This window comes from Cygnus olor, chromosome 2 (assembly GCF_009769625.2).
Source record: "Cygnus olor isolate bCygOlo1 chromosome 2, bCygOlo1.pri.v2, whole genome shotgun sequence".
Taxonomy (NCBI): domain Eukaryota; kingdom Metazoa; phylum Chordata; class Aves; order Anseriformes; family Anatidae; genus Cygnus; species Cygnus olor.
The window spans coordinates 66944697-66963925 of record NC_049170.1 but is presented as its reverse complement, the minus strand read 5'-3'; the positions used below and the strand labels follow the sequence as shown (position 1 = coordinate 66963925).

The 19229-nt window shown below is 39.3% G+C and overlaps 1 protein-coding gene across 1 annotated transcript in view; it reads left to right on the top strand.

Moving 5' to 3' along the window:
• LOC121066408 (tubulin polymerization promoting protein) overlaps positions 1-19229 on the top strand; it is a 56361-nt gene that overhangs the window by 18828 nt on the left and 18304 nt on the right. The window contains 2 exon segments of the mRNA XM_040549897.1: positions 4403-4637; positions 4639-4718. Of these exon segments, the coding sequence (XP_040405831.1) occupies positions 4407-4637; positions 4639-4718 (311 nt within the window). The 5' untranslated portion in view covers positions 4403-4406.

Sequence of the window (19229 nt, the reverse complement as noted above, 5' to 3'; positions counted from 1 at the left end):
GTATTTCTCATTTCTTCATGATCTACTCCTTCTCCTCTCTGTAATAACTAAAACCATTAAAGGATAGTGTAGTGTTAAGAAACATAATTTTAAGTTGAGGATAGGTCAGTATTTTCATAAATAAGGTTTGAGGTAAATATAAGGTATGTTTGCTTATTTTAACAACATGTCTTGTTCCCTCCTCCCTGTGGACCAGAACTCCTCAAAAGACCCCAGTACAAACTTCATACACTGATGTCTGAAGGAACTAATTCTAGAAGTAAACTGTTTTTCTCAAGGCCAAATACCTTTATTTAAGCATTTTTCCTACACCAAGTTTATAAACTTTTGTTTGAGCTATATTTGTATCTGGTTTGCTAGCAAGTCTGAAAACACTATTAAAAAAAAGTTACAGAATTTGTTTTGTATTTGAAGTTTGGGGTCAGGGCTAAGCAGAGATTTAGAAAGTAGCATAGACTTAATCTCTGAGGCTTGCTTAAAAGTATGGGGAGATTGAACTTGTCTACTTAGGCATCTAGTTTAAGGATCCATCTTTATAAGGATGGATAGGTATTTTGAAATGTGGAAAGCATACATGGGAAAAAGCAGCAACTGAAAGTAAGGAAGATTTTCAATACATATAGTTTATAAATATACAGTATAAGACAATAGTACAGACAAAAAAGAATGTAACCATTTAAAAAATCACATTTGGTCCAGAAAATGAGAGCCCTTTCAAGTTTATAGTGTGTGATTCAGCTTTTTTTTTTTTTTTTTAAAGCAACTAATGATTTCAAATAAGGAATAGAAAAGCATTTCTGCTGTGCAATGTAAAGTTGAGTTATGGCTATGGGTGACATGGGATTAGGTGAAGTTGGACAGCAAGGCACTGACACAAGCTAAACAAGGATTTTGTTCATGAGGCATTTAAAAATGTAGGCATGCGGTTAGTTTCTGATTTCAGGTAACAGAGTGGCACATTTTTTGTTTATGGTTTGTAAGCTGTACATTTGATGTATTGTTAATCTATTTATACTGACTATGGCTCCTTAGCAGAATTGCTAAGAACAAGAGGGGTTTATACCTGAAAATCTCTTGGAAGGTTTATGTGGTGCAAGATAAAATTGCAAAATAGTATGACATATCTCATTATAGTGGTTCTCCATCTTTTTAGTCCTCTTGCTTATGGAGGTAACTTTGTTTTTAATATCTGTGGGAGTGTGTCCGTGGGTGTCGACAAGCCCCATGGTTGGTGATAACATCGGACTCTTAACGATGAGGCCAGGAGGAATGTAAAGTGTTTAGAAGGAACAAAGAAGGGTGATTAAGGAGACACCTTGCTGTCTCGAGTTGCTTGTTCTCCAGTCGTTAAGACATGGAAGTTGCTGGGTGTTTGCGGTTGCCGGGCAGTTATTTGACCAACGAATAGTTAGTGGAAAAGTACTGCTGTAGAGCGAATGGCGTAAGAAGGGAGCCTGTCCTTAATAAGAGCGAGTTGAAGTTATATCATCAATAAAGAAGCATCAGTTACTGATCCTAAAAGAACCCTCGTGTCCATGTGGTCGTTATGCCACAAATGGCGCCCGAACAGGGACGTGAAGAAGATTACGACACAAATATCCTATGCAGACACTAAAATGCAGATTTTGCTTTTTGCTGGTGTGTACCCTCTCTAGCCACTTAGTGCTAGGTTAGAAAAATTCTGTTTTTAGTTTCCAGCTCCAGTAGATCTGAAATGGTGCAGACTTGGAGGAGACTTCTGCTTTTGGAAGTCAAGTTTTCTAGAGGACAGAAATGGATCATAGATCTTCATGATCTGATCTTTAATGTTGTTCTCTTCAAGCATAGAGTGTCACAAGTGTTTTGTTTTCTCATGCATCTACTGTTTTGGTAGCAAAAGAATCTGTGCAGCCTGTTGAAGCAGAGAGTTTAGACTGATCTAGGGATGGTTTTATTGAAAACTTATGCATCTGTAATAGTTGTGCTAGTTTACATTTTACTCTATATAAATTATTTTGTAGTTTCAATAGTGGGAGACTTTCAGAAAAGGTTGAGGTAAATTACTGTTCTTTGGAGAGCAGGCAGGGCACAAAGGAAATAGAAATGGGAATTGGTTAAACACTTAGCTTTCTAATGAGCTTTGACACCCTCCCACCCCCTTCCCGCAGTGCATGCATTCGTGCATTTCTTTTTATTATTTCAGAGGTACACGTATAGGTCTCAGGTTGGAGTTAGTAAATTTCTGTCATATTAATTTTTAATTTACCATCTGATTTTGTTTGCCAGAATTTTTGCAAACAAAAACAAAACATTAGGATCCCCGTGCTTAAGATATAACTAGGTTTTTAAGCATTAACTTGAACATATTCAAAACATGCAGTATTGCTTTGGCCATGTTGCTGAAGTTTAAAGGTCAAAGGTCCTTTAGTATAGCTTTAATTAAAAGGTTGTTTCTAATAATGATTTATAAGTCTCTGTTTTCCAGAAATTCAGAATGTTTATTCCAGAAATTATTGCTTAAAATAGTGCTTATTTCCAGAAATTCAGAATGCTGTTGTCACTCCTATTTTCATCATAGTTTTCTTTTCAATATAAGTTGATCATAATTCCTCAAATATGGGTTTGTGGCTGTTGTGAATACTGCCAAGATAATAGTGGTGCTCCCTGAAATTTCTCTGGTCTGGTACCAGTGCTTTATTTTAAATGTGAGTTCTTAAAATGTAAAATGTACCACTGTCAGATTGGAGAGAACGTAATAATAGTTTTCTAGAAACTGAATTGAGACAGACTGTTCAAAGAAATATTTGTTATATTCTAGAAAAAATAACAACAGATCTAAAGGAATGGGATTGGGTGCTGGAGTTATTGCTTCAAAATTTGGTTTTTGTTTTCTTGTGCATAATGTACGAAACTGACTTGTAGTGTGATGCTTTGGTGTTCATCATGGATTTTTGTATAGTCTGATCGTTTCAAGTTACAGCCAAAGATTACAAATGTGAAGATTTCTCCTTTAGGAGCCTGGTTGGCGTCATGCTTAATAATAGCTGCTGCATTGCAAGTATTTATGGTTGGTTCTGCAGTGTGAAGAAAAGGGTATGCCTTGGTTGTTCAAGTAACAGAGGTTACTGGAACATATATTGGATATGAGGATATATTGGATATGGATATTGAACATGTGATATAAGATATTGGAAGAGGCAGAAGTCTAAAATTGTTTCCATTGCTGAGGAATTGTGTCAAAATACAGCACATAAGCCAAAATAAATTCCCATCTGATGCAGAAATTAAACCTTAACTAGAAATACATACCAGTCTTTGCATATATTAGCTGCTTACCGTGTACAGCTGTGATTTCAGAAGCATGGCAAGGTAAGTATGGAGGGTTTTCTAGCCATTACACCAGTATTTGCCAAAGTTCTGATATCTGAAGCACCTCCTTATGGATTAAAATTTGTAGCAGCACCACAGATGTGTATCTGAGCAAAACTCTACATGTAGTTGTTGGGACAGGCACATTACACACTGTGTGTAGACTTTTCAGGATCTCTTCTGTCAAGCTAAGAGTGGATGGGCAGAAGGCACAGACTTGTATGTCATGCTTCTGGTATGTTAGTGGGCTGTAGTGTATATTTTCTTTTTTTACTTTATGACTCCTGAAAATAACCTTATTGTGCTGTTGCTCAGCTTAAGGTTTCTTTTAAAAGGCAAACATATCCCACATGAACGTGATGTAATCTGGTTTGTTCTCTGCAGTAGTAACATCCCTTCTCAGTGCTCCTGCATCCTGGATGCGTTCTTTCTAAAGGAATTCCATAGCTATTGTTCTTTGCACTTGAGCTTGAGAAATAACTGGTTTTGTTAACAGAAGAATTTTGTCCAAGAATTTGTGAGGCTTCCTTACTTGTTTGCCCTTTGAAACATAAACATTTTTGCTGCATTTTCAAAATACTTAATTTTTCAATTAAAAATAATAAATAAATAAAAAGCCCCAGTCCAGACCTTTTATTTTTACTTAAAAATTAGATGTAGATAGTATGCCTACAGTATAAAGGGCATACCTTTATTCAAGTGAGGAGAGCAACTGTGATGAATTCAGCTTGTCATTTAAAAAAAAAAAAAAAGGAAACAGTAAGTGTTCTCTTATTATCTGATGGCATGATGGTGAAATTAGGTTTGTGTCCCATTTTGGAATGTTGTTTTCCTGCTTTTTATAATAGTAGATTTTTTATTTTTATTTTTATTTTTGGATGGATATAAAGTTACATAGTTCTATGTATAGACTTGTCTGGTGGAGGGTACCGAGTTCTTGCACGCTTCCTGGACCACTTACTATTATGTTGTGACATGGACTGTAGCCTGTAGTTTTATGGAAAGTAAACTAATGTAAAGTAATATAATGAATTTACCCTTCTCTTCCTTGTAGCACAATGTCTGACAGTAAAACAAAGTCGACCAAACCTGCAAATAAGACTCCTCCAAAATCTCCTTCCGATCCAGCAAAGGACCGAGCAGCAAAAAGGTTATCCTGTGATTCAAACAGCTCCCATGAGGGAGCTGTGGCAGGAGACTTGAGTGCTCTGGAAGAGGCCTTTAGAAAGTTTGCCATACATGGTGATACAAGAGCCACAGGAAAAGAAATGCATGGGAAGAACTGGTCAAAAACTGTGCAAGGACTGTCATGTAATAGATGGGAAGAATGTGACAGTCACAGATGTTGACATTGTCTTCAGTAAAATCAAGTAAGTTCCTTTTTGCCATCGTTTCTTTGTCTCTCCAATATATTTTGTAGATACCATCTAAATTTATCTTCTGTTGCTCAAAGACTTTGTAAGCCACTATGCCTTTGTCCCGATTGATATCTTTCAATGTTCCTTTGTGAAACTGTTGCTTTTAGCTTGTGCCCTGCTATATTAAACTGACAGGTGTTACTGTTGTTACGGAGTGCAAAGAGGTATGATATAATCAAGATGGATGCAGGTTATTCCAGGAAACTTTTTTTTGACTGCAGTAAATGCTGTGAATATTTTCCTGAAGAATATCTGGAAGAAGTCAGGATGTAGTCTTGCATCTTGCCAAAAGTCAGCCTCAAAGGACTGAGACTAAGGAGGGATATATACTAAGCCACCATTCTATACGCAGTCCTGATGTCCGGTGCAACACCTGCTCAAGTTTCAAGTGTAGGGTACTGGCCACACCAAACTGATGGCAAATTTGTGATGCACTGGCTGTGAGTAGTTGGTTAGGATTATTTCAGTGGTCCCAGTTTATTCTTGTTGAGAAATTGGAGCTTTACTGAAAGTTTTTCTCCAAATTGATCAAGCAGGGCTTGATTCAGAAACTGCTAAAATCAAAGGGAGGAGGACATTCAACTATTCCAATATATTCTGTATGAAATGCCAAATGATTTTTTGTTCTCACTTTGTATCTCCCTTTCCCTTTTTGTGTGAATTGGGTCATTTTATTCTTCCCCCGTCCGAATATGAGATCTGATAACCTTGTCTTATCTGTTTTTTGTTACCACAATGACTATTTAAATTCTCCCACACCTCATTGCATTTAGGGATATGTATTAAAGAAGGTCCCTTTACCGTACTTGTAGCTTGTGGCAACTTTTATTTAGTTTGTGCTCTCCACTGTCGTGGTGTAATGCTGGAGAGAGGGCATGCAAACTGAGTTGCTTAAAAGAATAATTGGGAACACTTGCTAGAAGCCCTGACCTTTCAGAGTGCATCAAAGCACAAAGTCAGAGAATAAAAGGCCCTTTGTCTTTACAGGTTGTTCAATGTAATATGCACAGCTAGCATGACATTATATTTTTCTTATTTTCTTTCATTAATGAAGGGTCTTATGTGGGTAATTGAAAACACTATATATTGGAATACACCAACCTTCTCATTCTCATATTAGTCCACTTTTTCTTTGAGTCCCTGTGTGTATTTTTTGGAAGTTGCATGTACTATCAGTGAACTAGCTTATTTGAAATGGATGTTGAGATTTGAGGATTGTTTATTTCTTTCTTGACCCGTGATGGATGATGATGGCATTTATTTTCAAGTTTTCATTTGCTTTCACCAGCTTAAAAATTTCTCTTTCATTGCAGAAAATAAATCTTCGTTCTACTTTCTTAAACTGATGTCTGGGCAAGTTAGTGATAGTGTAACTCTACGATAGGTGGTAAAAAAAAATGTGCAAGATTAGCTGATTTAAAGAAGTATTAATTTGATGTCTGTTGGGGTAGAATGAATCCAGTTCAATTCTGCAGGAGTGAATTGTGAGGTGGTAGGGACCTGAGGGTGAATGGTAATCTCAGTGTATCCCTTTGCCATTGTTCAGATTTCTCTGCTTAGCTCAGGGGTTTTTGTCTCTGCCTCTGTGCGATATGCCTTTTCAGCAGTTTTTCAGAACTTTCTTCAATGATCACTGTGAAGAGCTGACATTTCTGTAAGAAGCAATATACTATGTTTTCCTCTCTCCATCCAGTATTTAGTAGTTAGAAAATAAAAATGCTTTTTCATTTACCTTAATTCTTTATTAATGACTTGTTCTTTCCTTATATGTACACTTACATGTATCAAGTAACTTATATACTTTTTTTTTTTAATGAATATTGCATTAGTGATGGATGGGGAAGCTGACGATATCTGAGATTTGCTATATTTGTTAGGATCATCTCTTTTTTGTTCTTTTTTAAAATTTTTGTTCTTAAGAGCATATGTCGTCAGTCCTTACTTGAGACCATTTTTTCCCCATATAGTATTTTAAGTTTTAAAAAGGAAAGATTTAATGGCTTTAGTTGCTCAAGCATTGATTAATATGCTGTAACTTAGAAGGCTTATGACTATAAGCTGAGTATACAGGGTTTCTTGAGAATGCTCAGACAACTACTTTTCCTTCTTACTCTTTGGCTTCATGTTTAATCCTAAGGTAAAGGATTTTTGGAGTTTATGTTGTGAGCAGGCCTTTTTTTGATAAACTCCTTACTTCCATTTTACAAGGTTCTTTTCCCACAGCAGAGTACTAGGGTGTTGTTTTTTTTTGCTGTTGTTGTTTTCCTTTTGATTTTTTTTGACCACACGAGTTTGGGTTTTTTTAACCATCCATGTTGAATGAAGAGCATTAAACACTGTAAAAGAATTTCCAACACCCCAGAAAGGACAGAGTACTGCTTCCCTGCCTCATTAAGATTTATGCTTACAGGTATCTGAAGGTTTTGTGTTTCACTGCTTCTTTTAGGTTGTTAGCTACGCTGCATCTGCCAAGATAGACTTGACCTAGGATTTTTATAGCCAACTGTAGTGGTTCAGTGAGATGGTGGTGGTGGATCTTGGAAGTTGTAGTCTGGCCAGAGAACACAGTCCATAGACGAGAAGAAATGTTTTGTTATACTAAATTGCTATCTATCATATGGTAGAATTTCCAAACAGGTTTTCTGTTGGGTCTTAGACTGGGAAACCAGTGCATTTAGCAGGGCTTATTTTCTAGCCAGCTATAGCTGTAGTGCATGACAGTGACGCATTTTCTTTGAACACTACAAAATAATTAACCTAGTAGAATTGTTCTTTGGATTTATGAAGTACTGTGTCTATGTATAAGGCCCCTGTTTGTCATCTTGCTAACTTCCCCAGGCTTAATGTACTGTTTCTGCTGGCAAAGTAATTGGTAGGAACAATGTGTTTCTGATAGCCAGGGTAAAGATTATTTCTGGAAATTAGTAACTGATACGTTTACGTAAGAGTTCCTGAAAGATGTTTTATTCACTAATTGGTAACTTTCTCTGCTGCAGGAGAGATTTTATCAGTTCAGTCCTGAGAAGTAAGGCACATTTAGCAGACTCAATACCCTGTTCCCCACTACCCCCAAAATAGGTGAAGAAAACTTCTGAAAGTTATGACTAGTCTGTGGTATTTCTGCAAATCTGTGACTGAGCGTCTCTCTTTCAGAACTTAGTTCAATTAAGGTTAAGTTTATATTGTTATAAAGGTTGAGGAAATTCTAATTAACCTTTGTAACAAGTAAGAAAATAAGTGTAGAGTGCTGTTTTCCCTCTTCATGAGCATGTCAGGTCAGAATAAGGTATAATTTGTGTATTTATCTTCCATAAAAGGTCCACCAGAGGCCTTCATATAAACGCAACATTTGTATATACTTTAGGATAAGAAAAAGGAATGGTCTGGTGCAAAGAATGCAGAATAGTAAGCATGAAAGAATTTCTAGAAATGTTTGGTAAGAAGTCAACTGGGTGTGTTGTTTTCTGTTTTTTTCTTCCCCTAAGTATTTTTGTTTAACAGTAATTTCTATGTTCTTAAGGATCTCAAAAATCCTTCCAGTTTGATGAATTTTAATATAAATTGCTGTGTTTAAAATTGCTTTCGATATATATCTTTTATATCTCCTTCTGCATTTCTGCTTTTTTTTTTTGGTTTTCTATTTAAAAACTTCCTATTGTCAGCTTATAAAATACAAGAAAATTAAGCAGCAGTGAATTTTGCAGTGGAATTACTTGAAACGAAAAGCCAAAGCCCACTTTGGAGAGTCACCACATGGAAGAATATTTATAAATTGCATTCGTAGAGTTCAGAAGGAAAACACCTACATCTATGTCAAATATTTGGACTGTATTAGTACAGCTGGGGTAATTGCTGTTTTTTAACCCGACAAGCAGCTAAGCATCACACAGCCTTTCACTTACTTCCCCCTTGCAGTGGGCTGGTGGACAGAATCGGGGGGAAAAAAGGTAAAACTCCTGCGTTGAGATAAAAACAGTTTAATAGGACAGAGAAGGAAGGGAAAATAATAACAACAATAATAAAAGAATATACAAAACAAGTGATATGCAACAAGTGATACACAATTTAACCGCTCACCACCCTGACCAACCACTCCTGAACAGTGGCAGCCCTCCTCCCTGGCCAACTCCCCCTATTTTTATTGTTCCACATGATGTCATATGGTATGGAATATCCCTTTGGCCAGTTTGCGTCAGCTGTCCTGGCTGTGTCCTCTCCCTGCTTCTTGTGCACCCCCAGCTTCATTGCTGACAGGGAGGTGTGAGAAGCTGTAAAGTCCTTGAGGGTAAGAACTGCTTTGCAACAAGTAAAACTTCAGCATGTTATCAGCATTATTCTCATCCTAATGCAAACCACAGCACCATACCAGCAACTAGGAAGAAAATTAACTATTGTCCTGGTTTTGGCTGGAATGGAAATTGCCTTTTCTATAAGGACTGGAAAACTATATTATTATTATTATTAAGGTTATAAAAACATATGATAAAGACATCTCATTGTAAAACAGTATTACCTTTCTGTGCACGTTAAACATGCAAAAGAGGAAGAAGTTGTGAGGAGTGAATTACAAAGTTTTTTTGTGTGTAACGGGATGAAATATAAATGCAGCAACATCAATTTGCATGAATGGAAATACAACTGTGCAGTAAGCTTTCCTCACTGTCTTTTATAGTTTTGTAGTCAAAACTTGAGTTGTTGAACTCTTTCCTCATATGTACATTTGACTGCATAAAACACCAATAGTATGGTTGCAGGCTACATTTTCATTTCAAAGCTATCTTCTTGCTTATGCAAAAGTCTTTTTCGCTGTTTTGTATCAGAATAGTCTTTTTAAATGGCAAAAATGAAGTAACCCCTCCTCTGAGAAACCTGCTCATTAAGAAAAAAAGCATTAAAATATGGCAAGTAATCTTTTTAAAGGTCTCTAACTTCACTGTCATACATGAACACAAGGATAATTCACATTCATATTCTATTAGAAGGAAATGTTTTACAAATAACTGGATGTGAAATTTTAATGACAGGACCAAAATAATATTTCACCCTTTTTGTAATGATAACTTCAATTTCCCTATAGATCAAGCTTCTGCAACAATGTATTATAAATATCTTAGTAGTATTAGCTCACTCCAAGCATTCATTTTTCACATACTGTCTGAACTTTACGTAGAAATCTATCCTTTGTAGTTGGCATATTTGGAGTGATAATGTGATCTGGGTATACTGAACTTGGGTATACTGAACTTGGAGACACAAATCGCAGATGTACAGTAACATTTAGAAATGGATTTTTTTCATGGGAATGGTAATTCCACAATTATCCTTATAGTAGATGAAACTATTCCTGCTTTCTTGGAAAAATTCTTCATTAATTGACTGTTTCTTTTATGCTTCTGTTCCAGAGTTGCAAAAGTTTGTAGTCCATGCTTCTTGTGGTGTACTTGCAATATGGGTTTAGTGAACCTTGGTGCCTAGGAGAAAACAAGTTCATTGATGACAGAAAAATTCTGCATTTGGTATGAACAACAACATGTGTCTGCACTCTTGTTAATCCAGCAAGACAGTGAGACACAACACAACAATCTAGGATTTATTTTATTTATTTATTTTAAGGAAAGCAGAATATCCAAGAAGAATAGATGTTACTGATCTCTGACAAGCATTTGGCATATTGCTTTAGGAACTTAAATTTCTTTGTTTGTTGGTGTCAACAACTGCTCTGGGAGTTTGGTATGTTAGCTATGCCATACACATATTCCACTTGTTGGATGTAGTTAATATGGTAATAGCTATATAAATGCCTCTGCTCTTATTTTAGAAGTGTTACCACTCAGCACTGCAAAAAATGGTTTAAGCACCACAATAAAACTACTAATTCTATGACACTATTAGATAGAAAAATCAAAATATTTCTGTTTATACTGGCACGTTACTATGGTCACAGGCAGGCCTGAGTGACGTCATTCCTTGGATCCTTTGTGAGCATTTATTTAGGTAGATGTCTCCATGGCAACATTTGTTTGTTTTGATGTTACTATGTGTTAAATCCTAAACAATTTTTTTTCAGTTCTGTACTGAATTGTTATTGAAGGTTGGTTAATCTACAGAAGCTTTACAAATATACCTTACTCCCCACCCTCTAAAAATATCTTCAGTAAAAGATCAAGTGGAAGCATAATTGTCCTCTTAGATTGCATTTATAGTTTCTTAGGTTGCTTTGACATGTTTTCTTGTTGCTGAGGAAGCCATGTGTTCTAAAGTCCAGAAAACACTCCTCCATCTTTTTCAGAAAGGAAGTGTTTGTTCCCATGGAGAATCTTCACAACACATTTTACTGTGCCCTGACTTCTAAACAGTCCCACCCACATTCTATGCTTAGTACATCTTGCACAGTCAGCTGTTCAGTCTAGTTCCCATAGTCTGGATCTGTCAGGTCTCTACAGGAGTGCTTCAACCTGAGATCTGTTGGGTCTTACTCAGCAGTAGTTCACCATTGCTGCAAGACTATAGAAGAATTAATATGGATAATGTTGGCACTAAGCAGATGGCAAGATAACTATTGGTGAAAATGTGTACATACTCCACCATTTGTCGACTATAATATTGTTATATAGATATAATTAACTCTCTCTGTATTTAATGGTACTGATACTTCTTGCTTTCTTCATATATTTAAAAGAACTACTACTTGGCACACGCACTCACTCAAAACAAATGTCTCTCCTAAAGTAATTTGTATTTAACAGATATTTTTTGATGCCCATTTAAAAATTTATATGTAAATAGATATGAATTTGTCTTTATATGTAGATGAAGCACATTATAGTTGTAAGTTGTTTTACTGCCATACTGGAAAGATTATTTTAATACTGATGAAGAATCCAATTTGTGTCAGAAGTAGGCGGAATGGTTAACTTGTGTACTGTAAAATGCCTGTGTCAGGAAATAATTTTTAAGTTGCTATAGAATGGTATGCAGAACATTATCTGTGCTAATAAATCTCTCCCTTCCAACCAAGTCGTGAAGTAGTGCAGTTATAAGTAGAAAAATAGGTATGCTGCAACAGAAAACAATCTTAACCACGTCATTATATTTTGTTTGTAATTAACATTCAATTTCCTTTCTTGTCCAAGAAGCCACAAGTAATATTGCCTTTTGCAGTTTATCCTTGAGAGGCTTCTTTTAATTTAAAAGCAAAACAGCTGTTCTGCCCCCCCACCCCAAGAGACATATATTCTGAAAATAGTGATCATTTATAAGAATAAAGAGATGGATTTAGGTTGACTTTCCATTATGCAGCCTTACTATGTGCATGGAAAATGGGTAAGTTTTGTAGACATACTATTGTATGCTGATAATGATTTTAAGAACACTCTTATGTGTGAGTATATATCACAAGAAAGCCTACAGATACACTAGAGATCTGCTGCTCCACCTGTACTGTCTCAAGTCCATGGGGTCATATTGGATCCACCCGAGGGTGATGAGGGAGCTGGCGGACATGATTGCTGAGCCATTTTCCATCATCTGTCAGCAGTTGAGGTCCCAGATGACTGGAGACTTGCTAATGTGATGGCCATCTATATGAAGGGTTGTAAGGAGGACCTGGGGAACTACAGGCCTGTCAGCCTGACCTGGGTGCCAGAAAAGGTGATGAAACAGGTCATCTTGAATGCAATCACACAGCATATGCGGGACAACCAGGGAGCAGGCCTAGTCAGCCTGGCTTCATGAAAAGCAAGTCCTGCCTGACCAGCCTCATCTCCTTCTATGACTACCTAGACTTCAGCAAAGTCTTTGACATGGTCTCCCACATTATTCTTCAGGGGAGGCTGGCAGCCCGTGGTTTGGGCAGGTGTACTCTTTGCTGGGTTAAAAACTGGCTGGATGGATGGGTCCAGGGTGGCAGTGAATGGAGTGAAATGCAGCCAACGACCGGTCATGAGTGGTGTTTCTCAGCTGTCAGTGTTAGGGCACATCCTCTTTAATATCTTTATTGGTGGTTTGGGTGAGGGAAGTGAATGCACCCTCAGTAAGTTTGCAGATGACACCAAGTTGTGGGTAAGTGTCAATCTACCCGAGGGTAGGAAGGCCCTGCAGAGGGACCTGAACAGTCTGGATCAATGGGCAGAGGCCAATGGGATGAGGTTCAACATGGCTAAGGGCCGGGTCCTGCACTTTGGTCACAACAACCCCATGCAATGCTACAGACTTGGGGCAGAGTGGCTGGAAAACTGTACAGAGGAAAAGGGTCTGGGGATGTTGATCAATACTCACCTTAACATGAGCCAGCGGTATGTGCAGGTGGCCAAGAAGGCCAATGGTATCCTGGCTTGTATCAGGAATAATGTAACCAGCAGGACCAGGGAGGTGATCGTCCCCCTGTACTCTGCTCTGGTGAGGCCACACCTTAAATACTGTATTCAGTTTTGGGCCCCTCACTACAAGGAAGACATCAAGGCCCTAGAGCTTGTTCAGAAAAGGACAGCAAAGCTGGTAAAGGGTCTGGAACACAAGTCTTATGAGGAGCAGCTGAGGGAACTAGGGTTGTTTAGTCTGGAGAAGAGGAGGCTCAGGGGAGACCTTAGTGCTCTCTACAACTACCTGAAAGGAAGTTGTGTGGAGCTCGGGGCTGGCCTCTTCTTCCAGGTAACTAGCAATAGGACAAAAGGGAATGGCCTCAAGTTGCGCCAGGGGAGGTTTAGGTTGGAAATTAGGAGACATTTCTTCTCAGAAAGAGTAGACATTGGAATGTGTTGCCCAGGGAGGTGGTGGAAGGTGTTGGAAGTTGGGGATGTTTAATGAAAGGTTGAACGTGGTACATAGAGACATGGTTTAGTGGGTGATGGTGGTAGTAGGGGGATGGTTGGACCAGACGATTTTGGAGGTCTATTCGAAACTTTCTGATTTTATGACTAGAGGTGATTCATTTCCAGTTGATACAGAATACTGTGTGATACAATACACAGTACCATATAGCTTCATATCTTGTACAGCAGATTTATTACATTTATTACGTATGCTAATTGTAAATGACAAAGACTTTTTAATGGTTTAGTGTAGAAGTAGGTCCACGTGATGAGATCCCATTTTGTTTTTTTTTTTTCTTTTTTTCTTCTTGTTTTTGCTAGTCAGCCATATTTTAATATGTAATTACAAATGACAGTACAATATATCTGTTACTCACTTATAAAAACAGATACATGAAATCTGTTAGATACAAAATAAACCCATTTTACTCATTAACAAGCACACATTTACTAGATTGTTAAACATCAGTGTGGACTTGTTCACTTGTTTTCCATGGATTGAAGTAGAACTTTAAGATGTAAGAGCTGAGGCAGCCATTGCTGCAGTAACCAGTTAACCAGAAATTATAATAGCCTGAGAGGAGTGGGCAACATGAACAGCAAAATTAAAACCTTGGACTTCAGCAGAAAGGTTTTTGACCTGTTCAGTTTCCCACAGGAAACTGCCCTGGAGGGCAAAGGGGCCCAAGAGAGATGGTTGCTCTTCAAGATGGCTTCCTCAGAGCACAGGAATGGTCCATTCCAATGTGCAGGCAGCTGAGGAAGCATGGCAACTGGTCAGCATGGATGAATATGGAACTTGTGACTGAGCTCAGACACAGGAAAGAAGTGCACAGGAGGTGGAAGGAGGGAGAAGCTATGTGGGATGAATGTAGACTGCGCATGAAGGAACGTGGTGAGGAAAAACTAAGTTTACTCTCTATTGTCTTCAGAAGGCCATGGCGACTGGGGGAGGCTCCAATGACTAGAAAAAGACAAACATCACACACATCCTCAAGAAGGGCAAGCAGGTAACTGCATTGAGGTAACTATAGGCCAGTCAGCATAACCTCAGTCCCTATGGAGGCTGTGAAACAAATCTTTCTAAACCCACAAAGGACAAGAGGGTGATTTGGAGCAGCCAGTGTGGCAAGGCCATACTTGCTAAGGGCGAGTCAACAGCTGATTGACCTTGTTGCTTCTTGTGATGAAAGCAATGACTAGCACTGTGGACAAGAGGTGTAGTATACCCTGATGTCATCGGTAAGGCACAAGGCCTTGGAGCCAGTCTCCTTATCACCAAACTGGGGAGATACGCGCTAGATAAGTGGCCCCTAAGGTGTGTGGGAAATAGGCTGGACTGTTGGGCTCAGGGATGTGATCAGTGGTGCAAAGTCCAGCTGTCAGCCAGTAACTAGTGGTGTCCCCCCAGGAAGGTGGGACAAAGTGCTCTTCAGCAAGTTTGTGACTGATGGATGCCAAACTGGGAGGAATGGTCAATATGCTGGAGGACAGGGGTACTGTTCAGAGGGACCTTGTCAGACTATAGAAACAGGCAAGAAACAAGCCTTGTGCAGTTAAGCAGAAGTAAATTCCAGAAGTCCTGGAGAGCAGAAGTCCTGGATCTCAGATGGAATAACCCTATGCAACACAACAGACCAGGGTCTAATAGGCTCTGAAACAGCTCTGCAGGAAAGGATCTAGAGGTTATGATGGACAGCCAGTTGAACAAGGGTCAGCAGCAGTCCTTGCAGCGAGTGAGCTTTTGCAGCAAGGAAGGACAGATGCATCTTGGGCTGCCTGAGTAAGTGGTGTAGCCAACTGGTCCATGGAAGTGATTTTTCTCTTCTATTTGGCACTTGTGAGACCGTATCTGGAGTGCTGTGTCCAGTCTGGAGCTCCCTGATGCAAGGAATTGATTGATATGCTGGAACCGGCCCAGTGCAGGGCCACCACAATGGTCAGGGGCCTGGAGCACATGACACATGAGGAGAGTGGAGAGAAATGGGCCTGTTCAGCTTGGAGAAAGCTAAGGGGAGATGTTATTGCACTCTATAGCCACCTGATTGGAGGATGTGCAGAGTCTGACTCCATCTTTAAGTCGTTGGTTGTTGTGGTGATTTTACTCAGCTGGGCAGCTGAGCTCCACCACAACCGCTCTCTTATCCCCTCCTCAAAGGGAAAAGGGTAGAAAATACGATGAAAAGGGGCTCAAGGGTTGAGATAAGGACAGGGAAATCACTCAACAATTATCGTCATGGGCAAAACAGACTCAGCGTAGGGAGCTTAATAAAACCTATTACTAACAAGCTAGAGCAGTGAGAAGCAAAAGAAAAAAAAAACAACCCTTCCCCCCCACCCTCTTCCACTTCTTCCCCTGAGTGGTGCAAGGGAACGAGGGAATGGGGGCTGCAGTCAGTCCATAACACTTTGTCCCCGCTGCTCCTTCATGGTCACTCTCCCCCTGCTCCAACATAGGGTCCCTCCCATGGGCTGCTGTCCTTCCTGAACTGGTCCTGCGCGGGCTTCCCACAGGCAGTAGCTTTTCAAGAACTGCTCCAGATATGGGTCCATCCATCAGGAGCAAACTGTTCCAGCGTGGTTCCCCTGGTGGGGGGGACTCTCCACAGGCCACAGCTTCCTTCAGGTCAGATCCACCTTTTCCCCTGTGGGCTCCTCCACGGGCTGCAGCATGAAAATCTGCTCCACCGTGGTACACCATGGGCTGCAGGGGGACAACCTGCTCCACCATGGTCCTCTTCACAAGCTGCAGGGGAACTTCTGCTCTGGTGCCTGCAGCACCTCCTCCTCCTCCTCCTCCTTCTTCACTGACCTTATCTGCAAGGCTGTTTTTCACTCCTCTTTCCCAGCTGCTGTTGAACGGCATTTTTTTCCCTTTCTTAAAAATGCTGTCACAGAGGCACAAACAATGTTGCTTATTGGCTTGGTTATGGGCAGCAGCAGGTCCCCTTTAGAGCCTTATCTAACATGGGGCAGCTTATGTATTCTTCTCACAGAGGCCACCCCTGCAGCCCTGAGCTACCAAAACCTTGCCACGTAAACCCAATACATTTGTGGTGGTTGTTTTACCCTGTGTGTACTGAAATAGTGGAATAAGTTGCCCAGAGAGGTGGTAGAATCTGCATCTTTGGAAGTGTTCAGGAGTTGGCTGGAGAAGTATCTGAGCAGTATCATGAGAGCTTTGCTGTGACTGAGGGTTTGTACTGGATTCAGGCTCATATGCAAATGTTCCTTCCAACCTGAATTGTTCTGTGAATTTATGAATATGAATAAATCAAGCACTGGGCTGTGCTGTAAGAAATCTCATAGTGATTACCTTGTGGGCACAGAATAGGCCTGACTCTGAGCAGATATCTTGGCTCTCCATTTTGTTGTTGTTGTTCTGAGATCACTTGTTGTCTAAAGCATTAATTGTTCTGTAGATAAACATGAGTAACTTCCCTATTTAGAAAAAGGAAAATCTTTGCATTCATGTCACTACTGAACTGTACAGTAGAATTTCTGGCAGTGGTCATCAGTGTCAATAGGCTGCATGTGATTATTGATTTATTGTTATTATCAATGGACTACTTTTATTTATTGCACTTGTATCTAATCTGAACATCCCTGAAAAACTGCTGCTAAAGAAAATTGTACGTAACAATATGGTACAATGTATACAATGCCACAGTAGACTGTGGCAGCAGAAAATACGTATATTATTTCGCTTTCCTGCATAGATAATAGAAATTAACAGCTGTTCTGAAGTTAGAGGGGAAATTTTATAGAAACAAGGTATGTGTGCATGTTTGACTCATAAAATAAGGACATTAGCTAGAAGTTATCCATCTCTTAAAGCAGACAAAATACTGTTACTGTTGTAATTAGTACATATTTAATCTGCCTATGTGCCTAAAGCTCCTAAAGGAATTAAGATGCTGTTTGCTTAGGTCAAGGGAGAGTGTGATGCTTGTGAAGCATGCAGAATTCAATGTAGTTTGTCATCGTCCTTTAACTTTTTTTTCTTTTCTCTCTCTCTTTTCATTGAGGGTGCTAGATCTGGGCCAAGCAGGTACTGTTTAACTTACTAATTTGAAATTGTTCCTGGAGGTGATGTCACAAACAAGGTACCTTCCTTAATGAATTTTGGTGCAGTTCTAGTGGGAATACTAATCAGTGGGAAGTTTGGGGTGATCTATATAGAGTTAGGACTTGTGGTGTTAGAACACCCAACTGGTGTTAACTGGGGATTATTCCTTCAAAAGTCTTCACCCTGACTTCATTAAAATGGTGTTACTACTGTCCGGCTTTATTGGAGTTAGTTACCACTTTTTTCTTTTTTGTGTGCTAAGCAGAAGAAGCACGAATGAAATCCAAATTTTTTGTTCAAGTCTGATCTGTGTTCCTGACTTTCAGCATTTATTTGTTTTTAACGCATGTGCGTGCTTTGTCCATGAATTAAAACAGCGCACACAGACGCACACGAATCAAGAAACATTTTTTTCTCCCCAGTATGCACTTCCAAACTGGCTCTGTTTTTTTCTGGAACCTCCCCCCCCCCCCCCCCACATGCACACTTTGGGGCTCAACAAACCCTCTTCTCTCAGCTTCTCACTGTGTATGCCACATGTTCCAAGCTCCTTACTATCTTAGCAGTTCTTCTCTATAGACACTGACACAAAGGGGTAAAAAGTAGCGAATTTGTACATGATGTTTTGAATCAGTAAATCTACTGGTATAAAAACAATTCCTTTTTACTTTGTGTAGCTTTTTCTGAGACCGTGGCCTGTTCTGATCTTCTCAGTGAGGTTTTAGTGTGAGCGGAGATTCAGTTGAAGGGGTGGGGTGGGGTGGGGCAGGGCGGGGCGGGGCAGGGCATGCATATCTTTTCTGACTCCTCTAAGAAGTTTCCACCAAGTTGGAGGTCAGGTAACCACATCTTTGGGTTGGAGGCCCACAGTTAAGGAGCAATATATCATGTGATTACTTATGTACTGTTATTTTTATATATACATATATGTTTATTTATTAAGGACAGAACAATGTTCCAGGAAAATACCAGTAAAAATGCACGTTTGGTGAATGAACAGGTCCTTTGTCAATAATCTTCCCTTTTATGCTTCTGGCTTGTGTTAATGAAAACAACTGAGTAAATGAAAGAATGGCCAGCCTTGGAGGCCAGAAGTCTTGGTGTTTTGGAAAATACCATTGGCTGGTTCATCTGGTGTTCCCAACCAGTTTATACATTCATTATATTTAAGTCTCTTGTGCAAAGTAAAACTTTTCTGATAATGATAGGTTTAAAAAGAAGGGGTAAAAAGCCAAGTTCATGTGCATCTTCTGTGATATGCACACTTTTTGGTTAACTATATTTCCAGACAGAGAAGAAAAATGGAGGCTTCTGTGAGTTCACAGAAAGGAAAGAAGGAAGTTGCTCCAAGTGGTTTGCTGCCTCTAGAAAAATGTAAGTAGGTAGGTATAACTTAGGTTATAGTAGGTAGGTAATTAGTAGGTATAACTTACTGCAGATAGTAAGCAGTCAAGCACTTGGAGATGAGGAGCAGAATTACTATATGGCAAGAGAGAAAATTTGTCTGTGATACACTGTTAAAAAGAAGGCGGAGTGCTTACTTGCTTTTAGATGGGAATTGTCCTCATTCAGCTCTTTGTGCAG